This window comes from Mycteria americana, unplaced genomic scaffold, assembly GCF_035582795.1.
Source record: "Mycteria americana isolate JAX WOST 10 ecotype Jacksonville Zoo and Gardens unplaced genomic scaffold, USCA_MyAme_1.0 Scaffold_131, whole genome shotgun sequence".
Lineage (NCBI taxonomy): Eukaryota > Metazoa > Chordata > Aves > Ciconiiformes > Ciconiidae > Mycteria > Mycteria americana.
Window position 1 is genome coordinate 59,743 of NW_027445471.1, and position 26,221 is coordinate 85,963.

The window sequence follows — 26,221 nt, forward strand, 5'->3', positions numbered from 1 at the left end:
AGTGGGAGCCGTGCGTTGCCGCCACGAAAACGGCGTACCCTCCACGCAAATGGCGTTGTCGCCACGCAAACGGTGTAGCAGTGGGAGCTGTGCGTTGCCGCCACGCAAATGGCGTTGCCGCCACGAAAACGGCGTAGGAGTGGGAGCTGTGCGTTGCCGCCACGCAAACGGCGTAGGAGTGGGAGTTGTGCGTTGCCGCCACGCAAGCGGCATAGCCGCCACGCAAACGGCGTAGGGTAGGTGGCGGTCGCAGCGCCAGCGGCATGGGAACGGGGCGGGGGTGTCCGGGCTGCCCCCCCGATCACCCGGGGCTGAAGCTGCTGCACCGGCTGCCCCACAGCGGGGAGACCCCGCAGCCCCCGACAGAGCCCCCCGCATTACCCCGCCCCATGGCCGTACAGGGGGAGCCCCAGGGCTCTCTGGGAGCACTCTCGTGGGGACCGTGGGGCGGGCTGGGCGGATTGGGGTGGGCCCAACCCACGGCCCACGCGAAGGGTGGGGACCCCTCACGCCGCCCCCCCCCCCCCCCCCCCGCGGCAGCAGCTCCGGGGTCGGGTATGGCCCAGGGCGGCTTTGGGGTCGTCCCGTCCCCCCCTCAAGGGCAGGGGGCTTGGGCATCCTTGGCGGGGGGGGGGGGGGGGGGGGATGCTCCCCTAACTCAGGGCTGGACGGTTTGGGGTTCCCATGAATGGCAGGAGGATTTGGGACGGCTCTAGGGGAGGGTTCGGGGTGTCCCGTCCCCCCCCCCCCAAGGGCAGGAGGGGTTTGGGGTGTCCAGGGTGGGGACAGGAGGGGGTGGAGTGGGGGAGAGCAAAGGGTTTGGGGTGTCCCCTCCTCCCAGGTCAGGACGGTTTGGGGTCTCCAGGGGGAATGGGGGGGACGGGGGCACCCCGAGGGGTTTTGGGGGTGACCCCCCCCTCCCTCCAGGGCTGCGTGCTGGAGGGCTGGGCTGCCGTCTGCCAGATGGCCACCGAGCTGCGGGTCTCCTGCTGACCACAAACAGGGAGCATTCGCCCCAAAAACAGGGCGCAGCACCTCCCCAGGACAGTGGAGGCAGACACACCCTGAAATGGGGACATTCACCCCAAAATGTGGCATGTTGCCCCCCCCCCCCCAGCCCCCCAATAAAACCCCTAACCTCTACGTCCTGGCTGATTTCAGGGACATACAGGGGGGGCAAAGGGTGTTTATTAACCCCCCCCGACAGCCGGGGGGGGGGGGGGGGGGGGGCACAAAACAGTGCAAGGAGGGCCACCCCCCAAAATCCTGGCATGACCCCCATGGCAAAGGGCTGGAGGCAGCACCCCCATCCCCCCCCCCAATAAATACAGGCATAAATGGGGGGGAGCAGCACCCTGACACCCCACCCCCCCACCAAATAGGGGGCAACACGCTGCCCCCCCTCAATAAATACTGGAGTGTTGTGTCGTGAAGGGGGGGCAGCCCCTGCCCCCCAAATAGGGGTGATGCGCTGCCCCCTCCCTCCGCCCCCATCCAGGGGTGCTGTGCGGGACAACGGTGGGGGCAGCCACTGTCCCCCCCCGAAGTGTTGGGGCAACACATCGCACCCACCCCCAAAATACTGGGGGGGGGAGGGGTGCCCCGTGTCTCCCTGCGAATACGGGGGTGCGGCACCCCCATCGCCCCCAACACGAGGGACCGTCCCCTGACGCGGGCTGCAGGCCTCCCCTCCCCCCCCAGACAGGGGGGTGCTGTGCACGGCCGGGGGGCGCCCCCATAAATCGGGGGGTGCCGCACCCAGCAGACGTGGGGAGCGGCACCCTCTTCCCCCTTCCACGTCCAGGGCCGCCCCGAAAGCGGGGTTCCCCCCCCCCTCAGAGCGCCATGGAGGTGAGCTCGTGGGCCAGCCCCCCCTTGCGTGCCGGGGGGCCCCCCCCGTACTCCTGCAGCCCCTGGCGCAGCGTCACCAGGGCAGAGGCCAGGGCGGCGCGGTGGGGTCCCCGCGGCCCCCCCGGCAGCTGCAGCAGGAGCGTGGCCACCGCCGCCACGCCGTCCTCGGTGGGCTCCAGCGTCACCGGCCCGGCACCGGGCGGAGGGGGGGCCGGGGTGCCGGCGGGGCGGCGGCGGGGGGGCCCGGGGGGCGCCCCCCGCTCAAAGCAGACGGTGACCTTGGCGAAGGGGCGGCTGGCCATCTTGCTCATCTCCTGGAGGTGCCGGCGCTGCTCGTGGCGGGCGTCCAGCCCCTGCTTGGCCTTCCAGAGCAGGACGCAGAGGGCGAGGAAGAGGAAGAAGCAGGAGAAGAAGACGGAGAAGAAGACGAAGAGGTCGATGTGGGCCTGGTCCTGGCGGAAGAAGAGCAGCCCCTGCGAGGGGCCGCCCCGCGGGCCCCCCACGCCCAGCAGCAGCAGGTAGAAGCGGCTGGACTTGAGGGGGTGCAGGGCATGGGGGTAGGTCAGCACCAGCCGGTCCCGCACCCCCCGCACCACCAGCGCCGCCGCCGCCTCCCGCACCGTCAGGTAGGTCACCAGCCCGCCAGCGCGCTCCTCCCGCAGCCGCGTGGCGTTGGCGGCGCCAGCGGCAGCGGGGTGGGGGGTCTGGAGGCGGACGAGGTGGCGGCCGGTGGCGGGGTCGACGTCGACGGCGAAGGTGTCGTAGGCGGTGGAGACGAAGAGGTCGACGCCGCCGAAGGTGACGTCCAGCGTGATGCGGATGTCGACGTTGGTGAATTTGGGCTGGACGCCGAAGAGGACGGTGCGGCCGGGGCCCAGGTGCTGGAGCTGGGGCTGGTGGAAGCAGTTGCTCTGCGAGGTGGGGTCCAGGCAGTACTCCTGCTCCACCGCCATCAGCCGGTAGCACTGCTGTCCCCCCACCGGGTGCCCGTGGAAGGAGTCGCGACACTTGGCGCACTGAGGGGTGACACGGGGGGGACATGGGGCGTCAGCACCGCGGGTGCACGGGGAACGGCAGCGGGACGTTGGGCGCGGGGAGCGGAACACGGGGCGCGGGGACGGGCGCGCGGGGAGAGGAGCAGCAGGACGGGAGCGGGGAACGGCACCGGGGTGCTGGGCGCGGGGAGGGACAGGAGCACGAGGACGGTCACGAGGACGGTTACGGGGACAGTGGGCGCGAGCGCGGGGACGGCGGGGACCGGGGCGCAAGGACGTGGGTGTGGGGCCGAGGCGGGGACACGGGTGCAGGGACGACAGGGACGTGGGCGCGAGGACACGGGTGTGGGGACGACACGGGGGTGCAGGAGGGGGTGACGGTGACACGGCGCCGGAGCCCTGACCTGCTGCTTGTAGCAGTCCTTCTTGTCGGCGGGGCTGTTGCCCTGGCAGCTGCCCGTCTCGGTGTTGTTCTGGCAGGGACACCCCGTCCCATCCAGCTCGTTGCACGTGTCCGCGTGCCCGTTGCACTGGCACCTGGGGGGGGGCCGTCGCACGAGGCTCGCACGAGGGGACGCCCTTGCACGAGGGTGTCCCCCCCCTTGCACGAGGACCCCGTACTTGGTGCAGGCGCCATCGAGCAGGAAGAAGCCGGGCCGGCAGCCGTCGCAGCGCTCGCCCACGCTGTTGTTCTGGCAGTTGACGCAGACGGCCGCCTCCTCGCTCGGCCCCTCCGACACCCACGTGGGGATCTGGGGGGCAGTGGGGTGGGCGGGCGGCACGGCCGCCCCACGGGAGGGACGGGGACCCCCCCAGGACGTGGGGCTGGTGACGGGGACACCCCCTAAACCCCAGGACGCGGGACCGGTGAGCGGAACCCCTCCACCCCGTTGCGGTGGGGACCCCTCCTCCCCCCAGCCCCACGCCGTGGGGCACCCCACTGACCATGGAGGGCTCGAGGGGGAAGCGGGCAGGGTCGCGGCGGGCGCGCTCGTACTCCTCCCGCGAGATGCAGACGGCGGCGTTGTGGCGGCAGAAGCTGCGGCAGGGCCGGCACGAGCCCCCCGCCCGCGCCGAGCCCACGAAGAGGGGCCGGCACCGCTCGCACTGTGGGCCCTGCCGTGGGGCAGGCTCAGCCCACGCTGCAGCCTGCCCCACACCCTCCACGCGTGCCCCATAGCCCCCCTGCATCCAGCCCCACATCCGTCCCGCCTCCCCTCCTTCATCCCTGCCCCAAGCAGCGCCCCCATGCCGCCCCACACCCCACCACCCCACGCCCTGCCCCACAGCCGCCCCACCTTGGTGTTGTTGAAGCACTGGAGGCACTGGTCGCGGGCGGCAGGGCCCAGGCACTTGCTGTGCCCGTTGCACTGGCACTGCACCGAGCAGTTGTGCCCCACGTAGCCGAAGTGGCAGCGGCAGCGGTTGGGCTCCACGCACGTCCCGTTCACGCAGCCCTGCTCGCACACCGGCCGGCACAGCCCCGTGGCGCTGCGGGGAGAGCTCGCACGGGGGCACGGGGGGCACAAGGGGGTGCCCCTCGCACTCCCGGGGGGCCGCGGGGCTCCCTGTGCGCGCGAACCGGCTCCCTGCACGCCTTGTGCGTGCAAACCCACTCACGAGGATGCACGGGGCACCTTGTGTGCAGAGTCGCTCCCTGCACGCTCACGGGGCTCGCTGGCACGAGGGCGGCACCACGGCAGCACAAAAGCCGCGCACTTTTCAGGTTGGTCACCCAGCACGACTTGTGCAACGCCCTCGTGCAAGCTCACCCGTGCACGCTTACAAGGGCCGTTCGCTCTGCGCACAGACCAGAGCCAGCGCAAATCCCCGAGGGCACGCACTTAGGGGGGTGATTTGCAGCAGCCGCCCCTCGCACGCCCGCCCCTCGCACGCCCACTCACTTGTCCAGCGTGTAGCCGCTCTTGCACGCGCAGCGGTAACCGTGCAGTAGGTCGTGGCAGTCCTGGGTCTCATTGCAGTCGTGGTGCCCGTTGAGACACTCGTTCTCGGGGGGGCAGCCCAGGAAAGCCCACTCCGCCTCTGCCCCACACGCCTGTGGCAGCCCTGGGGTGGCAGGGAAGGGGCTGGGGGGGGGGGACGAGGCTTCCCCTGCCCCACAGCCCCCCCAAGCACCCTATAACCCACCCCCAGCCCTCTGTCCCTGCCCCAGGCACCCCACAGCCCACCCCCAGACACCCCATAACCCGCTCCAAGGCCTCCGCCCCAGGCACCCCACAGCCCACCCCCAGGCACCCCAGCGCTCACCTCGAGCGCCCCAGAGGCCCCCCCCGAGCCCCCCGCCCCTGCCCCACAGCATACCGTGGCGGGGGCCGTGGAGGCCGCCCTCCAGGCAGCGGCCGCTGCCGTTGTGCCCCCGGCGGGCGCACCAGCCGCAGCGGGGCTGGCGGAGGCAGCGGGAGCACTGGGGGGCCCCCGCGCACCCCGGGGTGCAGCTCTCGGCCCCGCGCAGCAGCCGCCCGCACGCCCCGGCCGCGCACCGCAGGGGGACGTAGCTGGGGCTCATGCACTGAGGGGGGAGAGAAGGGGATGGGGGAGGCCCTGTGCCCCACAGCCTGCCCCAGGCCCCCCAACCGCCCCCCGTGCCCCACGGCCCACCCCAAGCACCCCACACCTGTCCCCCCAGTCACCCCCTGATGCCATGGCACCCCCAACTCCCCCCATGCCCCCAGACACCCCACAAGCCCCAGACACCCCATGCCCCCAGACACCCCCAAGCCCCCGTATTCGGTGTCCCCCCCACCTCCCCTCCCACAAGTGCCCCCAGACACCCCACAACTGGACCCCCAAGAACCCCCTACTCAGACCCTCAGACCTCCCCACATCCCCCAGTTGCCCCCAGACACCCCACAACTGGTCCCCAAGCCCCCGTTCTCGGTCCCCCCCACCTCCCCGCCCCCAAGCACCCCCAGACACCCCACAACTGGACCCCCAGGATCCCCCCTACTCAGACCCCCAGACCTCCCCACGCCCCCCAAGCGCCCCCAGACACCCCACAACTGGTGCCCCAAGCCCCCGTACTCAGTCGCCCCCACCTCCCCGCCCCCAAGTGTCCCCAGACACCCCACAACCGGACCCCCAGGACCGCCCTACTCGGACCCCCCACCTCCCCGCCCCCACGTGCCCCCGAACCCCCAACCTGCTGCAGGCTGACGCTCCAGACGCAGTGCTGCCAGCCCCCGTCCGCCCCCTTGGAGGCCAGGCAGAGCGGGCAGGAGCTGTGGTTGTGGCAGGGCGTGGGGCAGGGCAGGGGGGGCGAGGACTCCACGGGCATGGGGGAGACGTTGAGGAGCGAGTGGCTGAAGCAGGTCCAGTCGTAGGTGGGCTGCACGCTCAGGATGCGGCGGGTCTCGCCTGGGGGGCGCGGGGGGCTGGTGGGGTGCCCCGCGCTGCGCCCCCCAACCTGGGGGAGGTCTCAGTGCAGCCCCCCCGGCCCAGCTCTGCTGCAGCCCGCTCCCAGCCCCACTGCACCTTCTGATCTCGGCCCCACTGCGCCCCACTCCTGGCCCCACTGCGCCCCACTCCCGGCCCCACCGCACCTTCTGATCTCGGCCCCACTGCGCCCCCCTCTCAGCCCCACTGCACCTTCTGATCTTGGCCCCACTGCACCCCACTCCCAGCCCCACTGCACCTTCTGATCTCGGCCCCACTGCACCCCACTCCCAGCCCCACTGCACCTTCTGATCTTGGCCCCACTGCACCCCACTCCCAGCCCCACTGCACCTTCTGATCTCGGCCCCACTGCACCCCACTCCTGGCCCCACTGCACCTTCTGATCTCAGCCCCGTTACACCTTCTGATCTCAGCCCCACCGCACCCCACTTCCAGCCCCGCTGCCCCCTCAGTCTCAGCCCTATGGCAACCCCCGGCCCCGTACCGGTGCGCTTGAACTGCCGCGTCCACATGCACTTGCCGGAGGCCGTGCACTTGGGGCAGTCGGAGGCCTCGCACGACACCTCGGAGCAGTTGGCGGCGGCGAAGATCTCCCGCTGGTTGATGCGACAGTCGTTCTCCGAGGTGCAGCTGCCGCCGCTGCCGATGCAGGCTCCCTCGGGGCAGTTGGTGCACCACTTGCACTGCGGGGGGGCCTGGGAGCGGGGCGCGCGGTGAGGGGCGCCCTGGGGTCCCCCGGCCCCGTCCCGGCCCCCCCCCCCTCCGCTCACCGGGACGCCCGCTGCACCCCGCTGCAGGGCACGGGGGTGCTGGGCCAGGCACTCGCTGCAGGTCCGCAGGCGCCGGCAGTCCTCGGGGGAGCGCGGCGTCGGGGAGCAGGCGGCCGGGCCCGGGGCGCAGTCCAGCCTGGGGGCGTTCGCGTCTCATTTGCACGCCCCGCGCGCCCCACGGCACAGCCCCCCCCCGCGCCCCACAGCCGCCCCCCCAGCCGCCCCCGCCCGCAGCGCCCCGTACGCCCCCGTGCCCCTCCCGCCCCACAGCTGCCCCCCGCGCCCCACAGCCGCCCCCGAGCCCCCCCTTACCGCTGGGCAGCGTCGGCGGACAGGCAGCTGCCGTGGCACCAGGCGCAGGCGGCGCCCGAGCGGTTGCAGGCCTCGGGGCCGGGCAGGGACAGGCAGGGGTCCGCAGGCAGCCGCAGGGCCGACAGCCGCCCCAGGGCCACCCCGTTGAAGCCCCCCGAGACGTAGACCCGGCCCCCCGCCACCGCCACCGCGTGGGCCACTGACCGGTTCATGGGCTCGCCCACCACCGCCGGCTCTGGGGACGGACGGACGGAGGGACGGCGTCAGTCCTGGGGTCCCCAGCCCCTCTGGGGTCCCCCTGTCCTGGGCTGCAGCCCCTTCCCCAGGGAGTACCCGCTCCCCGAGCGTTTCGGGGCCTCCGATCCCCTTGCGGGGTCCCCAGCCCCACTCCCCCCATTACTGAGGGTGCAGTCGCACCCCCCACGGTTTCGGGGTCCCCTCCCCGTCTCGGGGTCCCTCACCAGTGTGGGGGGGCAGCACCCAGGCGTTGCAGCGCAGCTGGTAGAGCAGCAGGTGGTTGCTGAAGTCGTGGGTCTCCGTCCGGCCCCCCAGGACCACCATCACATCCCCCACCACCGCCGCTGCGTGGAAGAAGTGGGGCAGGGGCTGGGGGGGGACACGGGGGTCACAGAGAGGCCCCCCCCCCCCCCATCTCCCAAAAGCCCCGCGTGCCCCAATGCCAAAGAGATGCCCCTTATGTGCCCCCCCCAGACACCCCCCAGGGGCACCCCAGTGCTCCGTGGGTGCCCCACGGATCCCCTCCAGCGCCCCACAGATGCCCCCAACGCAGTCCCCATCTCCCAATACCCCCCAGATGCCCCATCGATGCCCTAACACCCCTTCAAAGACCCCCCCGACAGCCCCCAACACCCCCAGACGCCCCCAGGTCCCCCCAGCCCCCCACCTTGTGGCCCTGGGAGGGGGCGAGGAGGCTCCAGGTGAGGTTGGGGCAGTAGAGGCTGTACAGCTCCGGGGAGGCCGAGACGGTCTCCACGTGGAAGCGGTGGCCCCCAAAGACGTAGACAGCGTCCGTGTCCTCGTGGTAGACGGCCGAGTGGCCGTAGAGGCCTGGGGAGGGGGCGAGATGGGGCTGGGGCCAGTGCGGGGGGGGCCGAGCGGCACCGGGGGGGCCCGGCCCCGTCACCCAGGGGGTGCTGGCTTGGTACCCGTTACCCTAAGGATCTGGGGGTCCCAGCCGCGTCGCTTGGGGGTCCCAGCTTGTCACCGCCCACCGTCTAGACCTGGGGTCCCCGTTACCTGTGGGGGGGGTCCCGGCCTGCTGCCCCACCTCCCAGCTCTCCGTCTCCACCCGGTACTCCAGCAGCTTCTTGTTGAAGCCGTTTTCGGGCGAGTACCCCCCGATGAGCAGCAGCGAGGTCCCACGCCGGGGGGTCAGCGTGTGTCCCGCCACCGCCGGCAGCAGCGGGGCCTGGCAGGGACGGGGTTGGGGGGCGCAGGTGACACCAAGCCCCCTGGGACCAGCACGGGGGCCGGGGGGCCGGGGGGCCGGGGGGCCGTACCTGCTCCTGCCGCCACTGCAGCGTGGTGAGGTTGAGCACCCAGGCGTCGCTGGCCACCCCGGCGGCCGTCAGCCCCCCCAGCACCAGCATGGCGCGGCGGGCGGGCAGGGGCGCGGCCGCGTGGAAGTAGCGGGGCGAGGGGCCAGGACCCCCGTCCTCCGCCCCCGCCAGCATCTGGGTCCAGCGGCGCTCGGGGATGGAGTACCTGTGGGGCAGAGTAAAGGGGATCCTGGGGGCGCGGGGCCGGGCTGGGGCGGGGCCGGGGCGGGGCCGGGGGGGCCGGCTGACCTGTAGACGTTTCCCAGCAGCCCCTGGGACAGCGAGAGCCCCCCGAACATCCAGAGCGTCCCCTCCGGACCCTCCACCAGGCTGTGGCCCAGGCGATGCAGGAACCGGCTGGCCGTGTCCTGGGGGGCATGGGGACAGGAGGGTCAGCCCCTGGGGGACCGGAGGGGGCAATGGGGGCAGTCAGGGGGGAGTATCGGGGGTCTATGGGGCACCGGGGGGTGATGGGGGCAGTCCTGGGGGGGTATCGGGGGTCTATGGGGCACTAGGGGGCAATGGGGGCAGTCCTGGGGGGGTATCGGGGGTCTAGGGGGCACTGGGGGGTGATGGGGGCAGTCCTGGGGGGGTATCGGGGGTCTAGGGGGCACTAGGGGGCAATGGGGGCAGTCCTGGGGGGGTATCGGGGGTCTAGGGGGCACTGGGGGGTGATGGGGGCAGTCCTGGGGGGGTATCGGGGGTCTATGGGGCACCAGGGGGTGATGGGGGCAGTCCTGGGGGGGTATCGGGGGTCTATGGGGCACTGGAGGAGACAAGGGGCCCCCCAGACCGGTGGGGCAGGATCCGTGGGGGCAGAAGGGGGATTTGGGGGGTTCCGACCCCCCCCGAGGGCTCCTCTGGGGCAGAGGGCGGTGCCTGGCCCCCCAAGTGTGGGGCGCGGGGGCACTCACAGATGCCAGGTGCCCGTCGACGAGGGTCTCCCAGACGATGCTCCCCGGCCCCAGCGGCACCGAGCAGTCGGGGCCGGCAAAGCCCTCGCTGCAGACGCAGAGCCCCAGGGTCTGGGGCGGGGGTGAGGGGGGGCTGCCGGGCTTCAGCCCCCCTGCACCCCCAGACCCTGTCTCCCCCCTGCACCCTCCTGCAGCCCCAACCCCTCCTGCATCCCAAAAACTCCTGCACCCCCCCGCCTCCCCCAGCACCCCCCTTTGCCCCCCACCCCACTCCTGCCCCCCATCCCGCCCCTCACCGCATTGCAGGCGCCGTGCCCGGCGTGGGCACCGCAGTCCCCGGGGCAGAGGCGCTGGCGGCAGCCGGGCCCCCCGTGCCCCCCCCGGCAGGCGCAGCGGCCCCCCCGGCACTCCTGGCCCCCAGGACAGGGGGGGCGGCAGCTCTGGACCCCCACGCTGGCGTTGAACCCCGTCGGCTCGCTGCCGTTTGCCTCGTAGTACAGCACCAGCACCCCTGGGGGGTACGGCGGGTCAGGGGGGGTCCCAGGGAACCCCGGCCCCCCCAAAACCCGCACCGCTCCCCCCCTACCTGAGTGGGCCTCCAGGGTGAGGGGCTCGGGGCGGCCGTGCCCGCAGAAGGCCCCCAGCAGCGTGGGGTCCCCCTGCAGCACCCCGCTGTCCAGGAAGGCCGGCACCCCGTCGAAGGCGTAGGCGTAGCTGGTCTGGGGGGGGCACGGGGGTCTGGGGGAGCATGGCACCGGCAGCACCCCCCCGTGTGCCCCCTGTGTGCCCCATCTCCCCAGCACCCCCCTGTGCACCCCCCATGCCCCTAGTACCCCCCTGTGCACCCCCCAAGTCCCCAGCACCCCCCGTGCACTCCCCTGTGCACCCCCCAAGTCCCCAGCACTCCCCCGTGCACCCCCCAGGCCCCATGCCCCCCCATGCATCCCCCAAGTCCCCAGCACCCCCCGTGCACCCCCATGCACCCCCCCGTGCACCCCCCAGGCCCCAGCACCCCCCATGCCCCCCCATGCACCCCCCAAGTCCCCAGCACACCCCGTGCCCCCCCATGCACCCCCAGACCCCAGCACCCCCAGGCCCCCCCCGCCCCCGTGCCCCCCTCACCATGCAGGGGGTGCGCAGGTCGGGCTGCAGGGTCAGGCTGACGGTGGGGCAGGGCTCCCCGGGGGGGCACGGCTCCAGGCCCCCCGTGGCCGACAGCACCCACACGCAGTAGGAGAGGCCCCCCGCGTCCGCCGGGCCCCCCCCGGCCAGCCGGGACCCCAGGGCCACGGGCGAGGAGAGGTTGGCCAGCAGCGAGCGGCCCCCGCACTCCCGGTAGCACGTGCCCCCATCCCTGGGGGGCGAGAGGGGGGGGCGAGGGGGGGCTGAGCGGGGCTCAGGGCTTCATGAGGGGCAGGGGGCTGCAGGGGGGGTCAGGGGCCAGTGCACGGGGCTCTGGGGCTGGTACACAGGGGGCTGGGGCCAGTGAATTGAGGCTGGGGGCTTGCACGGAGGGGTCTGGGGGCTTCCACAGGGGATCTGGGGCCAGGGAATTGGGGTTGGGGGCTTGCATGGGGGTCAGGGGCTGGTGTACGGAGGTCTGGGACCAGTGAATTAGGGCTGGGGGCTTGCATGGGGGGTCTGGGGCCAGTGAATTGGGGCTGGGGGCTTACACGGGGCTCAGGGGCCAGGGAATTGGGGCTGGGGGCTTACATGGGGGTCGGGGGCTGGCGTACAGAGACCTGGGGCCAGCGAATTGGGGCTGGGGGCTTACACGCGGGTCTGGGGCTGGTATGGGGGGTCTGGGGCCAGTGAACTGGGGCTTTGCCCCCCCGTCCTCACCTGGGGTCCCCGAAGTAGCCGGGGGCGCAGCGCTCGCAGTGGGGCCCCTCGGTGGGGGGGGCGCAGAAGCAGGCGCCGGTGGCCCCGTGGCAATGTCCCCGCTCGGGCAGGCCGTGGCCGTGACACCGGCACTGCCGGCAGCCCCCCGGCCCCGTGGCATCCCCAAAGCTGCCGGGGCGGCAGAGCTGGCAGCGCTCCCCGTGGGTCCAGTCTGCGGGGACAGGGGATGTGTGGGGACGCGTGGGGACGTGGGGGGACGCGGGGGGACGCGCCGTGGCCGGGGGGACTCACTCTGGCAGCGGTCGCAGACACCGGGTCCGGCCGTCTCGCAGCTGCTGTGGAAGTGGCAGCCACAGTCCACAGAGCAGAGGGCGGCCGCGTCCCCCGCGGCGTCCCCAGCCATGTCCCCAGCCGTGTCCCCCACGGCCGTGTCCCCCGTGGCGTCCCCGCGGCTGGTGGCGTTGGCCGGTGGCGAGGTCCAGCCCAGGTGGCAGACGCAGGTGTAGTTGGGGGCCCCGCTGCAGTAGCCGTGGCCACAGTCCTCGTAGCACCTGGAGAGGACACACAGGGGGACGTGGGGACCCCCGACAGCGGCACCCGTATCCCCACACGTCCCCCCAGCACCGGGATGGCGGGAGCCAGCTCCCGTGTCCCCCAGATGTCCCCATCCTGTGGCACGGCCGTGCGCGGTCCCCGTGTCCCCCCAAACGTCCCCACCCCGTGGCACGGCCGTGCGCGGTCCCCGTGTCCCCCCAAACGTCCCCATCCCGTGGAATGGCCCTGTACAGTCCCTGTGTCCCCAAATGTCCCCACCCCGTGGCACGGCCGTGCGCGGTCCCCGTGTCCCCCCAAACGTCCCCACCCCGTGGCACGGCCGTGCGCGGTCCCCGTGTCCCCCCAAACGTCCCCATCCCGTGGAATGGCCCTGTACAGTCCCCGTGTCCCCCCAGACGTCCCCACCCCGTGGCACGGCCGTGCGCGGTCCCCGTGTCCCCCCAAACGTCCCCACCCCGTGGCACGGCCGTGCGCGGTCCCCGTGCCCCCAAACCCCCCGATCCCGTGGGCCGGCCGCCCCGCTCGCCCCCCGTGCCCGGCTCACGTGCGGTTGCAGTGGGTGACCCCGTCCCCGGCGTAGCCGCGCCGGCAGCGGCACTCGAAGGCCTGGGGGGTGTTGTGGCAGGCGGCGAAGGGGTGGCAGGCGGCCATGCCCAGGCGGCACTCGTCCACGTCGGGGCACTGCCCATAGGACCAGGCGGCCGCCCGCCCGGGGGGCAGCCCCCCCGGCTCCCCCAGGGCCACCGAGCAGTTGGGGTAGCCCCGCAGCCCCGAGAAGTCCCCCTCCAGGCACCTGGGGGGACGGGACGGGGCGGGGCGGGGGGCTCAGCCGCCGTGCCCCAGGTCTCGGGGGTACCCTCAGCCCCCCCCGGCTCTCGGGGACCGCCCGGCCCCCCGGGGTCCCCCCTCACCGTCCCAGCGTGGGGTTGTCGGCGTCGCCGCACCAGCCGCACTCGAGGTTCTGCAGGCACTCGCGGCACGTGTTGAAGCGGGAGCAGTCCAGGCACTGGGGCGCCGAGTGGACGCTGCCGGGACCCCCGGGGTCACCCGCCCAGCTGCGGGACCCCCAGGGCGTCCCCTGGGCCCCCAGGACCTCCCCCATGGCCCCCCCGGACCCTCCAAGATGTCCCCTGGGCCCCCAGGACATCCCTCTGTCCCCCAGGACCCTCCAAGATGTCCCCAGGACCCCCAGGACATCCCCCTGCTCCCCAGGACTCCCTGGGGCACCCCTGTGCCACCCAGGACCCTCCGGGACACGCCCACGACCCCTGGCACGTCCCTGCGTCCCCAGGGACCCTCCAGGACACACCCAGGACCCCCGGGACGCCCCCGTGCCCCCCAGGACATCCCTCTGTCCCCCAGGACCCTCCAAGACGTCCCCTGGAGCCCCAGGATGTCCCCCTGCTCCCCAGGACCCCCAGGACCTCCCCCAGGACCTCCCCTGTGCCCCCCAGGACATCCCTCTGTCCCCCAGGACCCTCCGGGACACGCCCACGACCCCTGGCACGTCCCTGCGTCCCCAGGGACCCTCTAGGACCCCCCCGGGACCCCCCGGGACGCCCCCGGGACCCCCGGCCCTCCTCACCTGTCGTACCAGCCCCGGCAGTCCCCGTAGGGGTACTTGGCCAGGTAGGCGGCGAAGAAGAAGCAGCTGCGGGTGGACTGGCACCAGGCGCACTGGCTGGAGCCCGACAGGCAGGCGGAGCAGGAGCGGCGCCTGCGGAGGGGGCGGCGTGGGACCCCCGCCCCCGTGCCGCCGCGGGACCCCCGCGCCCCCGCCGCCCTGGGACCCCCGCGCCCCCACCCCGGGACCCCCGCGCCCCCACTGCCCTGGGACCCCCACACCCCCGCCCCAGGACCCCCGCGCCCCCGCCGCCCTGGGACCCCTGCGCCCCCGCCGCCCTGGGACCCCTGCACCCCCACCCCGGGACCCCCGCGCCCCCACTGCCCTGGGACCCCCGTGCCCCCACTGCCCTGGGACCCCCGCGCCCCCACTGCCCTGGGACCCCCGCGCCCCCGCCGCCCTGGGACCCCCGCACCCCCGCCGCCCTGGGACCCCCGCACCCCCGCCACCATGGGGCCCCCTCCCCGCACTCACTGGCTGCAGAGGCTGGGGCAGTGCTGGGGGGCGCGGACGGCCCCCGCTTGCCGCCCACGGCGGCTGCAGACGAAGTCGCCCTTCTTGCTGCTGTGTACCTGCCACTCGCAGAAGGGGTCCTGGGGGGGGTCAGCGCCTGCGCACCCCAACCCCGCCCGGCCCCCCTGCACACCCCACACCCCCTCCCCAAACCCTCTGCAGGCCCCAACCCCTCCCAGCCCCTCTGCACACCCCAGACCCCCCTCCCCAAACCCCTCTGCAGACCCCAAACTCCCTTCCCCAAACCCTCTGCTCCCCCCAAACCCCTCCCAGCCCCTCTGCACACCCCAAAACTCCTCCCCAAACCCTCTCCCCAAACCCCTCTGCAGACCCCAAACCCCGTCCCTGAACCCCTCTGCACCCCCCCACCCCTCCCAGCCCCCCTGCAGACCCCAAACCCCCTCCCCCAAACCCTCTCCCCAAACCCCTCTGCATCCCCCAAACCCCCTCCCTGAACCCCTCTGCACCCCCCCACCCCTCCCAGCCCCCCTGCAGACCCCCACCCCCTCCCCGGCCCCCCAAGCCCCCCAGCTCTCACGGCAGCGCAGGCGTGGCAGTCGCGGTAGTCCTCGCAGAGGACGCAGTTGGCGGGGGCCAGGACGAGGCGGGGACCCCCCCCTCCGCAGAGCCCCCCCGGGGGGTGCAGGCGGCCGTGGCAGGAGGCGCTGGGGGGGCACCAGCCGCAGCCCTGGTCGGCCAGGCAGGCCAGGCAGGAGGGGTAGGAGGGGCAGCGCCCGGGGGGCGAGCGGAAGGGCTCCAGGAAGAAGAAGGAGATCTCCTGGGGGGCAGGGGGTGTCGGGGAGGGGGCACCCCCGAACGGCACTCGCCCCCCCGACCCGCGGCCCCCGGCCGGAGAGGGCACCCCGAAGGGAGCCCCTGCCACAGCCCGCAGCCCCACGCAGCCCCCTATGCACCCCATAGGGGCCCCCACCCCAACCTGCACCCCACAGAGACCCCCACCCCAACCTGCACCCCATAGGGACCCCCACCCCAACCTGCACCCCACAGGGACCCCCACCCCAACCTGCACCCCATAGGGACCCCCACCCCAACCTGCACCCCACAGAGACCCCCTACCCCAACCCACACCCCATAGGGACCCCCACCCCAACCTGCACCCCACAGAGACCCCCTACCCCAACCTGCACCCCATAGGGGCCCCCACCCCAACCCGCACCCCATAGGGACCCCCACCCCAACCTGCACCCCACAGAGACCCCCACCCCAACCTGCGCCCCATGAGAGACCCCCTACCTTAATTTTCTACCCCACAGGAGCCCCTTACACAAATCGGAGACCAGAGACCCCCTACCCCAACGCGCACCCCATAGGGACCCCCACCCCAACCTGCACCCCATAGGGACACCCCCACCTTAGTTTTGTACCCCACAGGAGCCCCTCACACAAATCGGAGACCGCACAGAGACCCCCTACCCCAACCCGCACCCCATAGGGACCCCCACCCCAACCTGCACCCCATAGGGACACCCCACCCCAAACCACAGCCCCATATGGACCCCCCCACCCCGACCCGCACCCCCACAGGGACCTCCAACCCCAACCCGCTCCCCACAGGAGCCCCTCACACCCGTTCTGCACCCCACAGAGACCCCCTGCCCCAACCCACGCCCCTACAGACCCCCACCCCGCTCCACGCCCCACACTCACGCTGCCCCCCGGGACGCCGGTGCGGTCCCAGACGAGGGTGAGCTCGCTGCTCTGCCCGCTGCCCGAGCTGTTGAAGTGCCCCTCCACCTGCACCGCGTACTTGTTGCCCCGCTCGGGCGCCCGGAAAAGGCGCTCGGGGCGCGGGCGCTGCAGGGGACGCGTCTCCCGCTCCTGCTGCACCGACCAGCGCCCCACCTCCTCCTGCGAGGGGGACCCCGAAACCCGGGGGGGGACCCTGAGCCCTGCCGGGACCCCCGGCACGGACCCACAGCCCACCTCCTCCTGCGAGGGGGACCCCGAAACCCGGGGGGGGGACCCTGAGTTCTGCCGGGACCCCCGGCACGGACCCACAGCCCACCTCCTCCTGCGAGGGGGACCCCGAAACCCGGGGGGGGACCCTGAGCCCTGCCGGGACCCCCGGCACGGACCCACAGCCCACCTCCTCCTGCGAGGGGGACCCCGAAACCCGGGGGGGGACCCTGAGCCCTGCCGGGACCCCCGGCACGGACCCACAGCCCACCTCCTCCTGCGAGGGGGACCCCGAAACCCGGGGGGGGGACCCCGAGTTCTGCCAGGACCCCCGGCACGGACCCACAGCCCACCTCCTCCTGCGAGGGGGACCCCGAAACCCGGGGGGGGACCCTGAGCCCTGCCGGGACCCCCGGCACGGACCCACAGCCCACCTCCTCCTGCGAGGGGGACCCCGAAACCCGGGGGGGGGACCCCGAGTTCTGCCAGGACCCCCGGCACGGACCCACAGCCCACCTCCTCCTGCGAGGGGGACCCCGAAACCCGGGGGGGGACCCTGAGCCCTGCCGGGACCCCCGGCACGGACCCACAGCCCACCTCCTCCTGCGAGGGGGACCCCGAAACCCAGGGGGGGGACCCTGAGCCCTGCCGGGACCCTCGGCACGGACCCACAGCCCACCTCCTCCTGCGAGGGGGACCCCGAAACCCGGGGGGGGACCCTGAGCCCTGCCGGGACCCTCGGCACGGACCCACAGCCCACCTCCTCCTGCGAGGGGGACCCCAAAACCCGGGGGGGGACCCTGAGTTCTGCCGGGACCCCCAGCACAGCGCCTCACCTCCTCCTGCGAGGGAGAACGAGGGAGACCCCAAACCCATGGGGAGGACCCCAAACTCCCCCAAAGCCCATTATCCTACCTCTTCCTGCAAGGGGAGGACCCCGACCCCCCCGGGACCCCTCCCACACCCCCTTATCCACCCTCCTCCCGCGAGGAGGGGGCCCAGACCCCCCGGACGCACCCCCGCGCCCCGTTACCAGCTCAGGGGAGTTGGGGTGCCGGCCGAGGCGGGCGACGACGTAGAGGCGCTGGATGCGGGCCCAGACGCTGGGGCCGGGGTCGGGGCCGGGGGCCGGGGAGGGTCCCAGCAGCGGGTAGATGAAGCCCCGGTAGACGAGGGAGACGTCGGTGTCGCCGCTGGGGCTGAGCGTGATGGTGGTGCTGCGGACGATGGAGACCTGGGGGGGGGGGCTGCCGCCGGGACCCCCGGCCCCGACGCGGGGCAGCCCGGGGGGGCGGGGGGGCGCGGGGCACCCACCTTGTCGGGCTGGGAGTCGTTGCGGGGCTGCTGGTAGGTGACGAGGTGGAGGCCGGGGAGGAAGTTGGCGGTGCGGCAGTGCTGCAGCGCCGTGACGAAGACGGGGCGCGGGCCCCACCAGCCGTAGGTGCCCGAGATCTGCCCCACGCGGCAGCGGCTCTGCTCTGGGGGGACGCCGGGGGGGGGGGTCAGGGGGGGCTGTGTCCCCTCTGCAGCCCCCCGTCCCCTCCGATCCGATCCCCCCGCCCCGTCCCAGCGCGGACCCCCACTCACCGGCCACGGGCATGCAGGTGTCGTTCTGCACGCACCAGCCGAAGGGGCCGGGGGCGCGGGGGGGGCCCGGCCCGGCCCCCCCGAAGGCCAGGCAGGACTCGCAGTCCACCAGCAGACGGGCCAGGCCCAGGCAGCCGGTGCTGGGGCACTGCGGGGGGACACGGGGCTCGGCGGGGTCCCCCGCACCCCCCACGGAGCGACGTGGGGCGCTGCCTCCCCCCTGCATCCGCGCATCCTGGCCCCAAACTGCCCCCCAAACTGCCCCCCGCAACGGGACCGGGGATCTTGGCCCCTCAGCTGCCCCCACCAAGGGGACCCCAACACCCTGACCCCCATGCTGCTCGCTCTCAATTCCCCACAGGACCCCAGCATCCATGACCCCCCCATTCCCCCATAGGACCTCAGCGTCCATGACGCCCCCATTCCCCCACGGGACCCCAGCGTCCATGACCCCCCCATTTCCCCACGGGACCCCAGCGTCCATGACCCCCCCATTCCCCCACGGGACCCCAGGGTCCATGACCCCCCCCATTTCCCCACGGGACCCCAGCATCCATGACGCCCCCATTCCCCCACGGGACCCCAGCGTCCATGACCCCCCCATTCCCCCATGGGACCCCAACGTCCATGACCCCCCCATTCCCCCATAGGACCCCAGCGTCCATGACGCCCCCATTCCCCCACGGGACCCCAGCGTCCATGACCCCCCCATTTCCCCACGGGACCCCAGCATCCATGACCCCCCCATTCCCCCATAGGACCCCAGCATCCATGACGCCCCCATTCCCCCACGGGACCCCAGGGTCCATGACCCCCCCATTTCCCCACGGGACCCCAGGGTCCATGACCCCCCATTCCCCCACGGGACCCCCGTGCTCACGTTGCTGTGGGGCGCGGGGCTCTGGCACCCCCCGGGGCACCACGCGCACTGGGGGTCCTTGGCGCAGGTGCCCCTCTCGGTGTAGAGCGAGCAGTAGTCCAGGTGGTACTGGGGGGACAGCGGCACCGAGACCCTCGGCACGGGGGGCCGGGGACCCCATGGCCCGGGGGGGATTGGGAACCCCACAGAGAGGGGTGGAAGGGGCTAGCGGACCCGGGGACCCCCCCGGACTGGAGCTGGGACCCCACAGATGGACTAGGGATGCTGGGACCCCCCCAAAATGGGCTCAAGGACCCCTGGGGGGAACTGGGGGCTCCAGGGACCCCCCAGATGGGTGCAGGGACCCCAGGGGTGGGCTGGGGGCTCCAAGGACCCCCCAGATGGGTGAAGGGACCCCCCAGATGGGTGAAGGGACACAGGGGTGGGCTGGGGGCTCCAGGGACCGCCCGGGTGGGTGCAGGGACCCCAGGGGTGGGCTGGGGGCTCCAGGGACCACCCGGGTGGGTGAAGGGACCCCCCAGATGGGTGAAGGGACACAGGGGTGGGCTGGGGGCTCCAGGGACCGCCCGGGTGGGTGCAGGGACCTGGGGGCTCCAGGGACCACCCGTGTGGGTGCAGGGACCCCAGGGGTGGGCTGGGGGCTCCAGGGACCCCCCAGATGGGTGCAGGGACACAGGGGTGGGCTGGGGGCTCCAGGGACAGCCCGGGTGGGTGCAGGGACCCGGGGGGGGGCACTCACGTTCTGGGCCGGCACCTGGAAGACGAAGGCCGGCACCTTGTAGGCCAGGAGGTCGCCTCGCGGGGCCCCGCTGAAGCCCCCCGCCACCAGCAGCACGCTGCCCCGCAGCACCCCGGCCACGTGGGCGTAGCGGCCCTGCCCCGGGGACCCCCGGGACCCCTGGTCTGGGGGCACACGTCAGCATCGAGGGACCCCCAAACCTTTCTCAGGGATCCCCGGAGCCCCTGGGACCCCCTGCGTGGGGGCCCGTCAGCACCATGGGACCCCCGGGACCCCCGGTCTGGGGCCACAGGTCAGCACGGAGGGACCCCAGGATGCCCCAGGACCCCCAGACCCCCCAGGACCCCCGGCCTGGGGGCATGCATCAGCATCACGGGACCCCCAGATCCCCAACGCCCCGGTGTCCCCTGTACCCCACATCGGACCTGCCCCCGTGTCCCCCCGCAGTGGGGCAGCCCCGTGTCCCCCCGCTGCTCTGGGGCAGCCCCACGTCGTGTCCCCCCCACCGGGGGGCAGACCCCGCCCCCCTCACCGTGGGGCAGCCCGTGGGCCAGCTCGGCGCTGGGGACCCACTGGTGGCAGCCGAGGTGGTAGAAGAAGATCTCGTCCTCGTAGCACTTCTCCTCGTGGTAGTGGATGTGGACGTTACCCCCTGCGGGGACGGGGCGGGGTCAGCCCCTGGGGGTCGGACCCCCATCGGGGGGGTGGGGACCCCCGGGGAGCAGCGGGGACCGGGGATCCGGTTCACCGTGTGCCACCACCACCATGGCGACGGCAGGCGGGTCCCTGGGGGTCTCAGGGCTCGCCCTGGACCACTCCGCCACCGCCGTGGGGGTCCCCGGGGGTCCCCACTCACCGTAGACCACCATGTAGTCGCCGATGACGGTGGCGGTGTGGAAAGCGCGCTCGCGGGGGCCGCGGGCGCCGTCCCGGGCCCGCAGCGTGGTCCAGTGCCGCAGGTCGACGTGGAAGAGGTCGGTCGTGTTCACCCGCATGCTGAACCTGGGGGGCAGGCGTGGGGTGTGGGGGCAGCGCCGGGGGTCACGGGGACGTGGGGACAGCGCCGTGGGTCGCAGGCACAGGGGAACAGGATGGGACACGGGGACGTTGGGCTGGATGGGATGCGGGGCCCCCCCACGGGGTCCCCCCGCGGCCACGGGCACCCCGGAACACCCTGGCCTGGCCCGGGACCCCCCAGATCTCCCCACGGCCCCCCAGGGTCCCCACAGCCCCCCTCGATGCCACCCCCCAGCCCCCCCGTCCCCCCTACCGTGCGGTGGAGGGCCGGTGCCCCCCGTAGACGAGGAGGGTGCGGGAGGGGGGGTGGAAGACCATGGAGTGGCCGGCGGCGGCGGGGGGCTTCCCGCCCCACGGGACCACCCGCTCCCAGCCCCACGTCTCCAGGTGGAAGCGGAAGAGCTGGGAGGAGAAGACGTCCTCGGCCGTGCGACCTGGGCGCGGGGGGACCACGCTCAGACGGGGACCCCGGTGTCCGGGACCCCCACCGTGGGGCGCGCCGCCCCTCTGCCCCCCACGCGCCCTATAGACAGGAGGGACCTCAGTGTCCAGCCCCACAGCGCCCCACGGGCCGACCCACGGGCCCCAGAGCTTGGAGGGACGGTCCAGCCCCACCAGCCCCACAGCCCCCCGCCGCCACAGGGGACCCCGGCCCGCAGCCCCCCAGCCCCCCCGGCGCCCCCCACCTCCGAAGACGTAGAGCCAGTCGTCGACGAGGGCGGCGGCATGGCCGGCCAGCCCGGGGGGCCGGGTGCCGTTCTGGGGCTGCAGCTCCCGCCAGCCCCCCCGCAGGGGGTCGAGGACCCAGACGTCGCGGGCCAGCGTCCCCCCCGCCAGCTCGCCCCCGCTCAGCACCAGGGCGTCGCGCCAGCACACGGCCACGTGCGAGTGCCGGGGGGCCTGCGGGGATGCGTCAGTGGGGGGGACGGGGACCCGCCGCTTGAGGGGGCCGGGGGGGGGACACGCACCGGGGCCGGGGTCAGCTCCAGCCGGGACCAGCGGTTGGTGGTGAAGTTGTAAACCACGAGGTCGCCCAGCGCCGCATTGAGGTCCAGGCCTGGAGGGGGGGGACGCACGGGGCGGGGACCCCCACATCAGGGCCCGGCCCCTTCCCCTGCAGCCCCCCAGCTGCCTGCATCTCCGTGACGGCCCCCCGACCCCTCCAACGGCGGTGCCTGGCCCCAGAGCCTCCCCACAGCCCCCCACATCCCGTGTCCCCCTACAGACCTCCACAGCCCCACGTCCCTCCCCGCAGCCCTCTGCAGCCCCCCATCACCTCTCCATCCTCCTCTACAGCCGCCCCACAGTCCAACATCCCTCCCCGTAACCCCCCACAGCCCCATAGCCCCCCCCCCCGCCCTCTATAACCCCCCATGGCCCTATATCCCCCCATACCTCTCTATAACTCCTCTACAGCCCCACAACTCTCCCCGTAGCCTTCTAACAGCCCCCCACAACCCCAAATCCCGCCCCATACCCCTCTATAGCCCCCCAGGATCCCACACCCCTCCCCAGAGCTCCCCAGCATCCAGCATCCTGCCCCATAGCCCCCTATACCCCCCCCAGCCCCGAGCCGCCCGCCGGCTCACCCCCGAAGACGTAGAGGGCCCCGGCACGGGGCAGGACGGCGCCGGCGGCGGCGGTGCGGGGCGGGAAGCCGGGGTCCCCCTCGCTGACGTTGTACCAGCGGCCGCCCCCCCGGTTCTCCCCCAGCGCCAGGTCGCACGCCCGCCCCACGAAGCCCGGCCGGCACTCGCAGCGCCCCGTGACCTGGGGACGATGGGGGGACGTGGGGGGAGGCCCCGGCCCCAGCAGGCTCTGGCCTGGAGGGTCCCAGAGCCCCACCCCGGGGGCTTGGGGGAGGTCCAGCAGGTTTGGGGGTCCCCTAGCTCCACCTCCAGCATGTCTGGGGGTCTCCCAGTGGGTTTGGGGGTCTCCCATCCCTGCAAGTCTGGGGTCCCACAGCCCATCCCTGGGGATACAGGAGTCTGGGGTCTCCCATCCCCATCCACGCAGGTTCAGGGGTCCCCAGCCCCATCCCTGTGGATCTATGGGTCTCCCATCCTCGTAGGTTTAGGGGACCCCCATCCCCATCCCCGTGGGTTTAAGGTTCTCCCATCCCCATAGCTTTAGGGGACCCCCAGCCCCATCCCTGTGGCTTTAAGGTTCTCCCATCCCCATAGGTTTAGGGGACCCCCAGCCCCATCCCCGTGGGTTTAAGGTTCTCCCATCCCCATAGGTTTAGGGGACCCCCAGCCCCATCCCTGTGGCTTTAAGGTTCTCCCATCCCCATAGGTTTGGGGGGCCCCCAGCCCCATCCCCATCCCCGTGGCTTTAAGGTTCTCCCATCCCCATAGGTTTAGGGGACCCCCAGCCCCATCCCCGTGGGTTTAAGGTTCTCCCATCCCCATAGGTTTAGGGGACCCCCAGCCCCATCCCCATGGGTTTAAGGTTCTCCCATCCCCATAGGTTTAGGGGACCCCCAGCCCCATCCCCGTGGGTTTAAGGTTCTCCCATCCCCATAGGTTTAGGGGACTCCCAGCCCCATCCCCGTGGGTTTAAGGTTCTCCCATCCCCATAGGTTTGGGGGGCCCCCAGCCCCATCCCCGTGGGTTTAAGGTTCTCCCATCCCCATAGGTTTAGGGGACCCCCAGCCCCATCCCCGTGGGTTTAAGGGTCCCCCATCCCCATAGGTTTAGGGGACCCCCAGCCCCATCCCCATGGGTTTAAGGTTCTCCCATCCCCATAGGTTTGGGGGGGCCCCATCCCCATCCCCGTGGGTTTAAGAGTCTCCCATCCCCATCCCTACAAGTTTGGGGAGCCACAGCCCCATCCCTGGGGGTACGGGGGTCTGCCAGCCCCGCAGGGTCAGGGGTCCCCACCTGGTTGCAGGTGCCGCCGTGGGCCTGGCAGTAGGTCGCGCAGTGGGGCCGGGCGCAGTCGGGGCCCCCCCAGCCGGGCTGGCACTGGCACTGGCCCTGGGGGTCGCAGTCCCCCCGCCCCGAGCAGCCCCGCGGGCACAGCGAGACGCTGTAGGTCGCGTTGAAGCCCAGCAGGTTGTAGTTGGCGTCGCTGAAGAGGTGCAGCAGCATCTGGGGGGCGGAGAGGGGTCAGGGCACCCCACGGCCGCCCCCTGCACCCCACCACCGTCCCACACCTCCCCACAGCCGCCTCACAGCCCCCCCCCACACCCCGCGGCCGCCCCCGTGCCCCAACCTCTTCTCGTGCACCCCACAGCCGCCCTGCAGCCTCCCCCCGCGCCCCACAACCGGCGCGCAGCCCTTCCCCGCGCGCCACAGCCGCCCCACGGCCCCCCCGCGCCCCTCAGAGCCGCCCCCCGCAGCCCCCCGCCCGGGGGCACCTTGCCCGAGGTGGCTTCGAGGGGCGCGGGCAGGGTGCTGCCGCTGAGGCTGGCGAGGAGGGGGCTGCGGGGGGAGTCCCCGTCGTAGACGAAGAGGTAGTCGTAGGTGCACTCCGTGTCCATGAAGGTGAAGGTCAGCAGCACCCGGTGCCGCGGGCTGGGGGCTGGGGGGACGGGGTGTCAGCGGGGACCCCAAACCCCGGGGACGGGGGGGGCAGCAGGGCCCCAGGGCGTGCGAGCCCCCCGGGATGGGGGTAGCAGGTCCCCACCCTGCACACCGGGCGATGAGGGGGGTCCCCAACCCCTGGGGACCCAGCTCAACCCCCCCCAAACCACACGGACGTGACGCTGCCCGCCCCCCAAACCGAGGGGACCCAGGATGGGGTGGCCCAGGGGGGACTGGGGTGCCTCGGGGAGACTTTAGGGTGGCTGGGATGCTTTGGGGTGCCCCAGGGACACTGGGGGAAGGCTTACAGGGACACGGAAGGGGGACCCTGGGGCGTCTTTGGAGCCCTATGAGAATATTGGCAGGGACTTGTGATACCCCGAGGGGGTCTGGGGGGGCCCGGAGAGAGCTGTAGGAATACTGAGGGGACCTTGGGGTGCCCCAGGGGGTCTGGGGTGTCTCAGGAGGGACTAGAGGGATACCGGGGGGGTCTTTGGGGTGCTCCAGGTGTTTTGGGGTGTCTCAGGGGGGCTTTAGGGTGACTGGGGGTTCCTTGGGGTGCTCCAAGGAAGTCTGCGGTGCCTCTGGGGGGGCTTAGGGATGCTGGGGGGGGGCTCTGGAGTGCCCCGGGGGTTACAGGAGCACCGGGGGCCCCGGGGCGCCCTGGGGTCCCGTCCCCGCCTCACCTTCCACCAGCCACTCGCAGTTGCCGTTGACCGAGTAGTTGCCGGGGCCATCGGTGACGAAGCCGGAGGGGCCCCGCAGCACCCGCCGCTGCCCCTTGCAGTCGCCGGCGCCGGCCCCGCGCACCCCGCTCAGCGCCAGGGCCAGCGCCAGCAGCGCCGGGGGGGCCGCCATGGCGGGGCGCAGGCTCAGCGCCGGGGCAGGGCCATGCCGCCTGCGGGGGCCGCGGGGTGAGCCTGGGGGGCCGGGCCGGGGGGAGCCGCCCCACGGGGGGGGCCTGGCCCCATAGCGACCTGATGGGGAGCGCTGGCAGCGTAGGGACCCGTGGGGAGATCCTGTCCCATGGGGGCCCCACGAGGACACCCTGCCCCACAAGGAACCCCCAACCCCATAGGGGACCCCACGAGGACACCCTGCCCCACAGGGACCCCCCCAACCCCACTGGGACCCCACGAGGACACCCTGTCCCACAGGGACCCCCCCAACCGCATAGGGGACCCCACAAGGACACCCTGTCCCACAGGGACCCCCCCAACCCCACTGGGACCCCACGAGGACACCCTGCCCCACAGGGACCCCCCAACCCCATAGGGGACCCCACGAGGACACCCCACCCCACAGAGACCCCCCAACCCCACTGGGGATCCCACGAGAACACCCTGCCCCACAGGGACCCCCCCAACCCCACTGGGACCCCACGAGGACACCCTGTCCCACAGGGACCCCCCCAACCGCATAGGGGACCCCACGAGGACACCCTGCCCCACAAGGACCCCCCCAACCCCACTGGGACCCCACGAGGACACCCTGCCCCACAGGGACCCCCCCAACCCCACTGGGACCCCACAAGGACACCCTGCCCCACAGGGACCCCCCCAACCCCATAGGGGACCCCACGAGGACACCCTGCCCCACAGGGACCGCCCCAACGCCACTGGGGACCCCACGAGGACACCCTACCCCACAGGGACCCCCCCCAACCCCATAGGGGACCCCACGAGGACACCCTGCCCCACAGGGACCCCCCAACCCCACTGGGACCCCACGAGGACACCCTGCCCCACAGGGACTCCCCAGCTTCACAGAGGATGCTATGGGGCCCCTCCTCGCCGCTATAGGATGCTGCAGCCCCCCACGTCCCCCCGTGGGGCGGAGCGGGGCCCCCCACGGGGCACTCCAGGCCCGGCGCACCCCCACGGGGCCCACGGGGGCTGGGGGGTCCCACGGGCCTCGGCCGGGGTCTGAAGGGGCTGGGGGGGGTCCGGAGGGGTGCCGAGGCGCTGAGGGGCTCTGCGGGGTCCCCCCGACCCCCATAGAGCGCCTATAGGACCCCTATAGGGCCCTTATACATCCCCCCCGCCCCTCACCCGCTGGCGGCGGCTCCTCAGGGCGGAGGCGGAATCCCGGGCCGGGAGCAGCGAGACGACGGGCCAGAGCGGCCGCGCCGGAGGGCGGGGCGGGGCTAGAGCGGCGCTGCGGAGCAGCGAGAGGAGGGGCCAGAGCGGCCGCACCGCGGGGGCG

At 73.3% G+C, this 26,221-nt stretch overlaps 1 protein-coding gene across 2 annotated transcripts; it reads right to left on the bottom strand.

Annotated features, from left to right (window-relative positions):
* Window positions 1-1,730: 1,730 nt before the first annotated feature.
* On the bottom strand, window positions 1,731-26,155 carry MEGF8 (multiple EGF like domains 8). Of its 2 annotated transcripts, XM_075489364.1 has the most exons (43): window positions 26,068-26,155; window positions 24,703-24,914; window positions 23,851-24,014; window positions 23,372-23,581; window positions 22,079-22,259; window positions 21,458-21,546; window positions 21,176-21,389; window positions 20,743-20,923; window positions 20,329-20,474; window positions 20,005-20,124; window positions 19,473-19,636; window positions 18,734-18,841; window positions 17,854-18,001; window positions 17,581-17,744; window positions 17,300-17,500; window positions 16,018-16,218; window positions 14,888-15,127; window positions 14,311-14,429; window positions 13,798-13,929; window positions 13,124-13,237; window positions 12,757-13,005; window positions 11,949-12,208; window positions 11,658-11,868; window positions 10,938-11,169; window positions 10,402-10,534; window positions 10,112-10,326; window positions 9,816-9,926; window positions 9,151-9,269; window positions 8,863-9,067; window positions 8,600-8,771; window positions 8,247-8,410; window positions 7,804-7,948; window positions 7,343-7,577; window positions 7,031-7,166; window positions 6,745-6,955; window positions 6,007-6,221; window positions 5,169-5,376; window positions 4,751-4,913; window positions 4,145-4,337; window positions 3,792-3,962; window positions 3,468-3,598; window positions 3,251-3,383; window positions 1,731-2,867 (listed from the first exon to the last, which is right to left on the bottom strand). In XM_075489364.1, the coding sequence occupies exons 2-43, from the start codon at window positions 24,872-24,874 to the stop codon at window positions 1,836-1,838; spliced, it is 8,112 nt and encodes a 2,703-aa protein (XP_075345479.1). In that variant the 5' UTR covers window positions 24,875-24,914; window positions 26,068-26,155; the 3' UTR covers window positions 1,731-1,835. The 2 variants fall into 2 exon arrangements, with proteins under 2 accessions (XP_075345479.1, XP_075345480.1); XM_075489365.1 differs by lacking the exons at window positions 1,731-2,867; window positions 3,251-3,383; window positions 3,468-3,598; window positions 3,792-3,962 and having other exon boundaries at window positions 4,151-4,337; window positions 4,751-4,933.
* Window positions 26,156-26,221: the final 66 nt, after the last annotated feature.

Bases quoted from the DNA above. Each gene is read 5' to 3' on its own strand.
- MEGF8 (XM_075489364.1), bottom strand. From the start codon at position 24,874: ATGGCGGCCCCCCCGGCGCTGCTGGCGCTGGCCCTGGCGCTGAGCGGG. The intron at 19,637-20,004 runs GTGAGGGGGGCG...GTGTGCCCCCAG, and splicing joins GGCCCACGGGCTGCCCCACG to ACCAGGGGTCCCGGGGGTCC. The intron at 12,209-12,756 runs GTGAGCCGGGCA...TGTCCTCTCCAG, and splicing joins GTCACCCACTGCAACCGCAC to GTGCTACGAGGACTGTGGCC.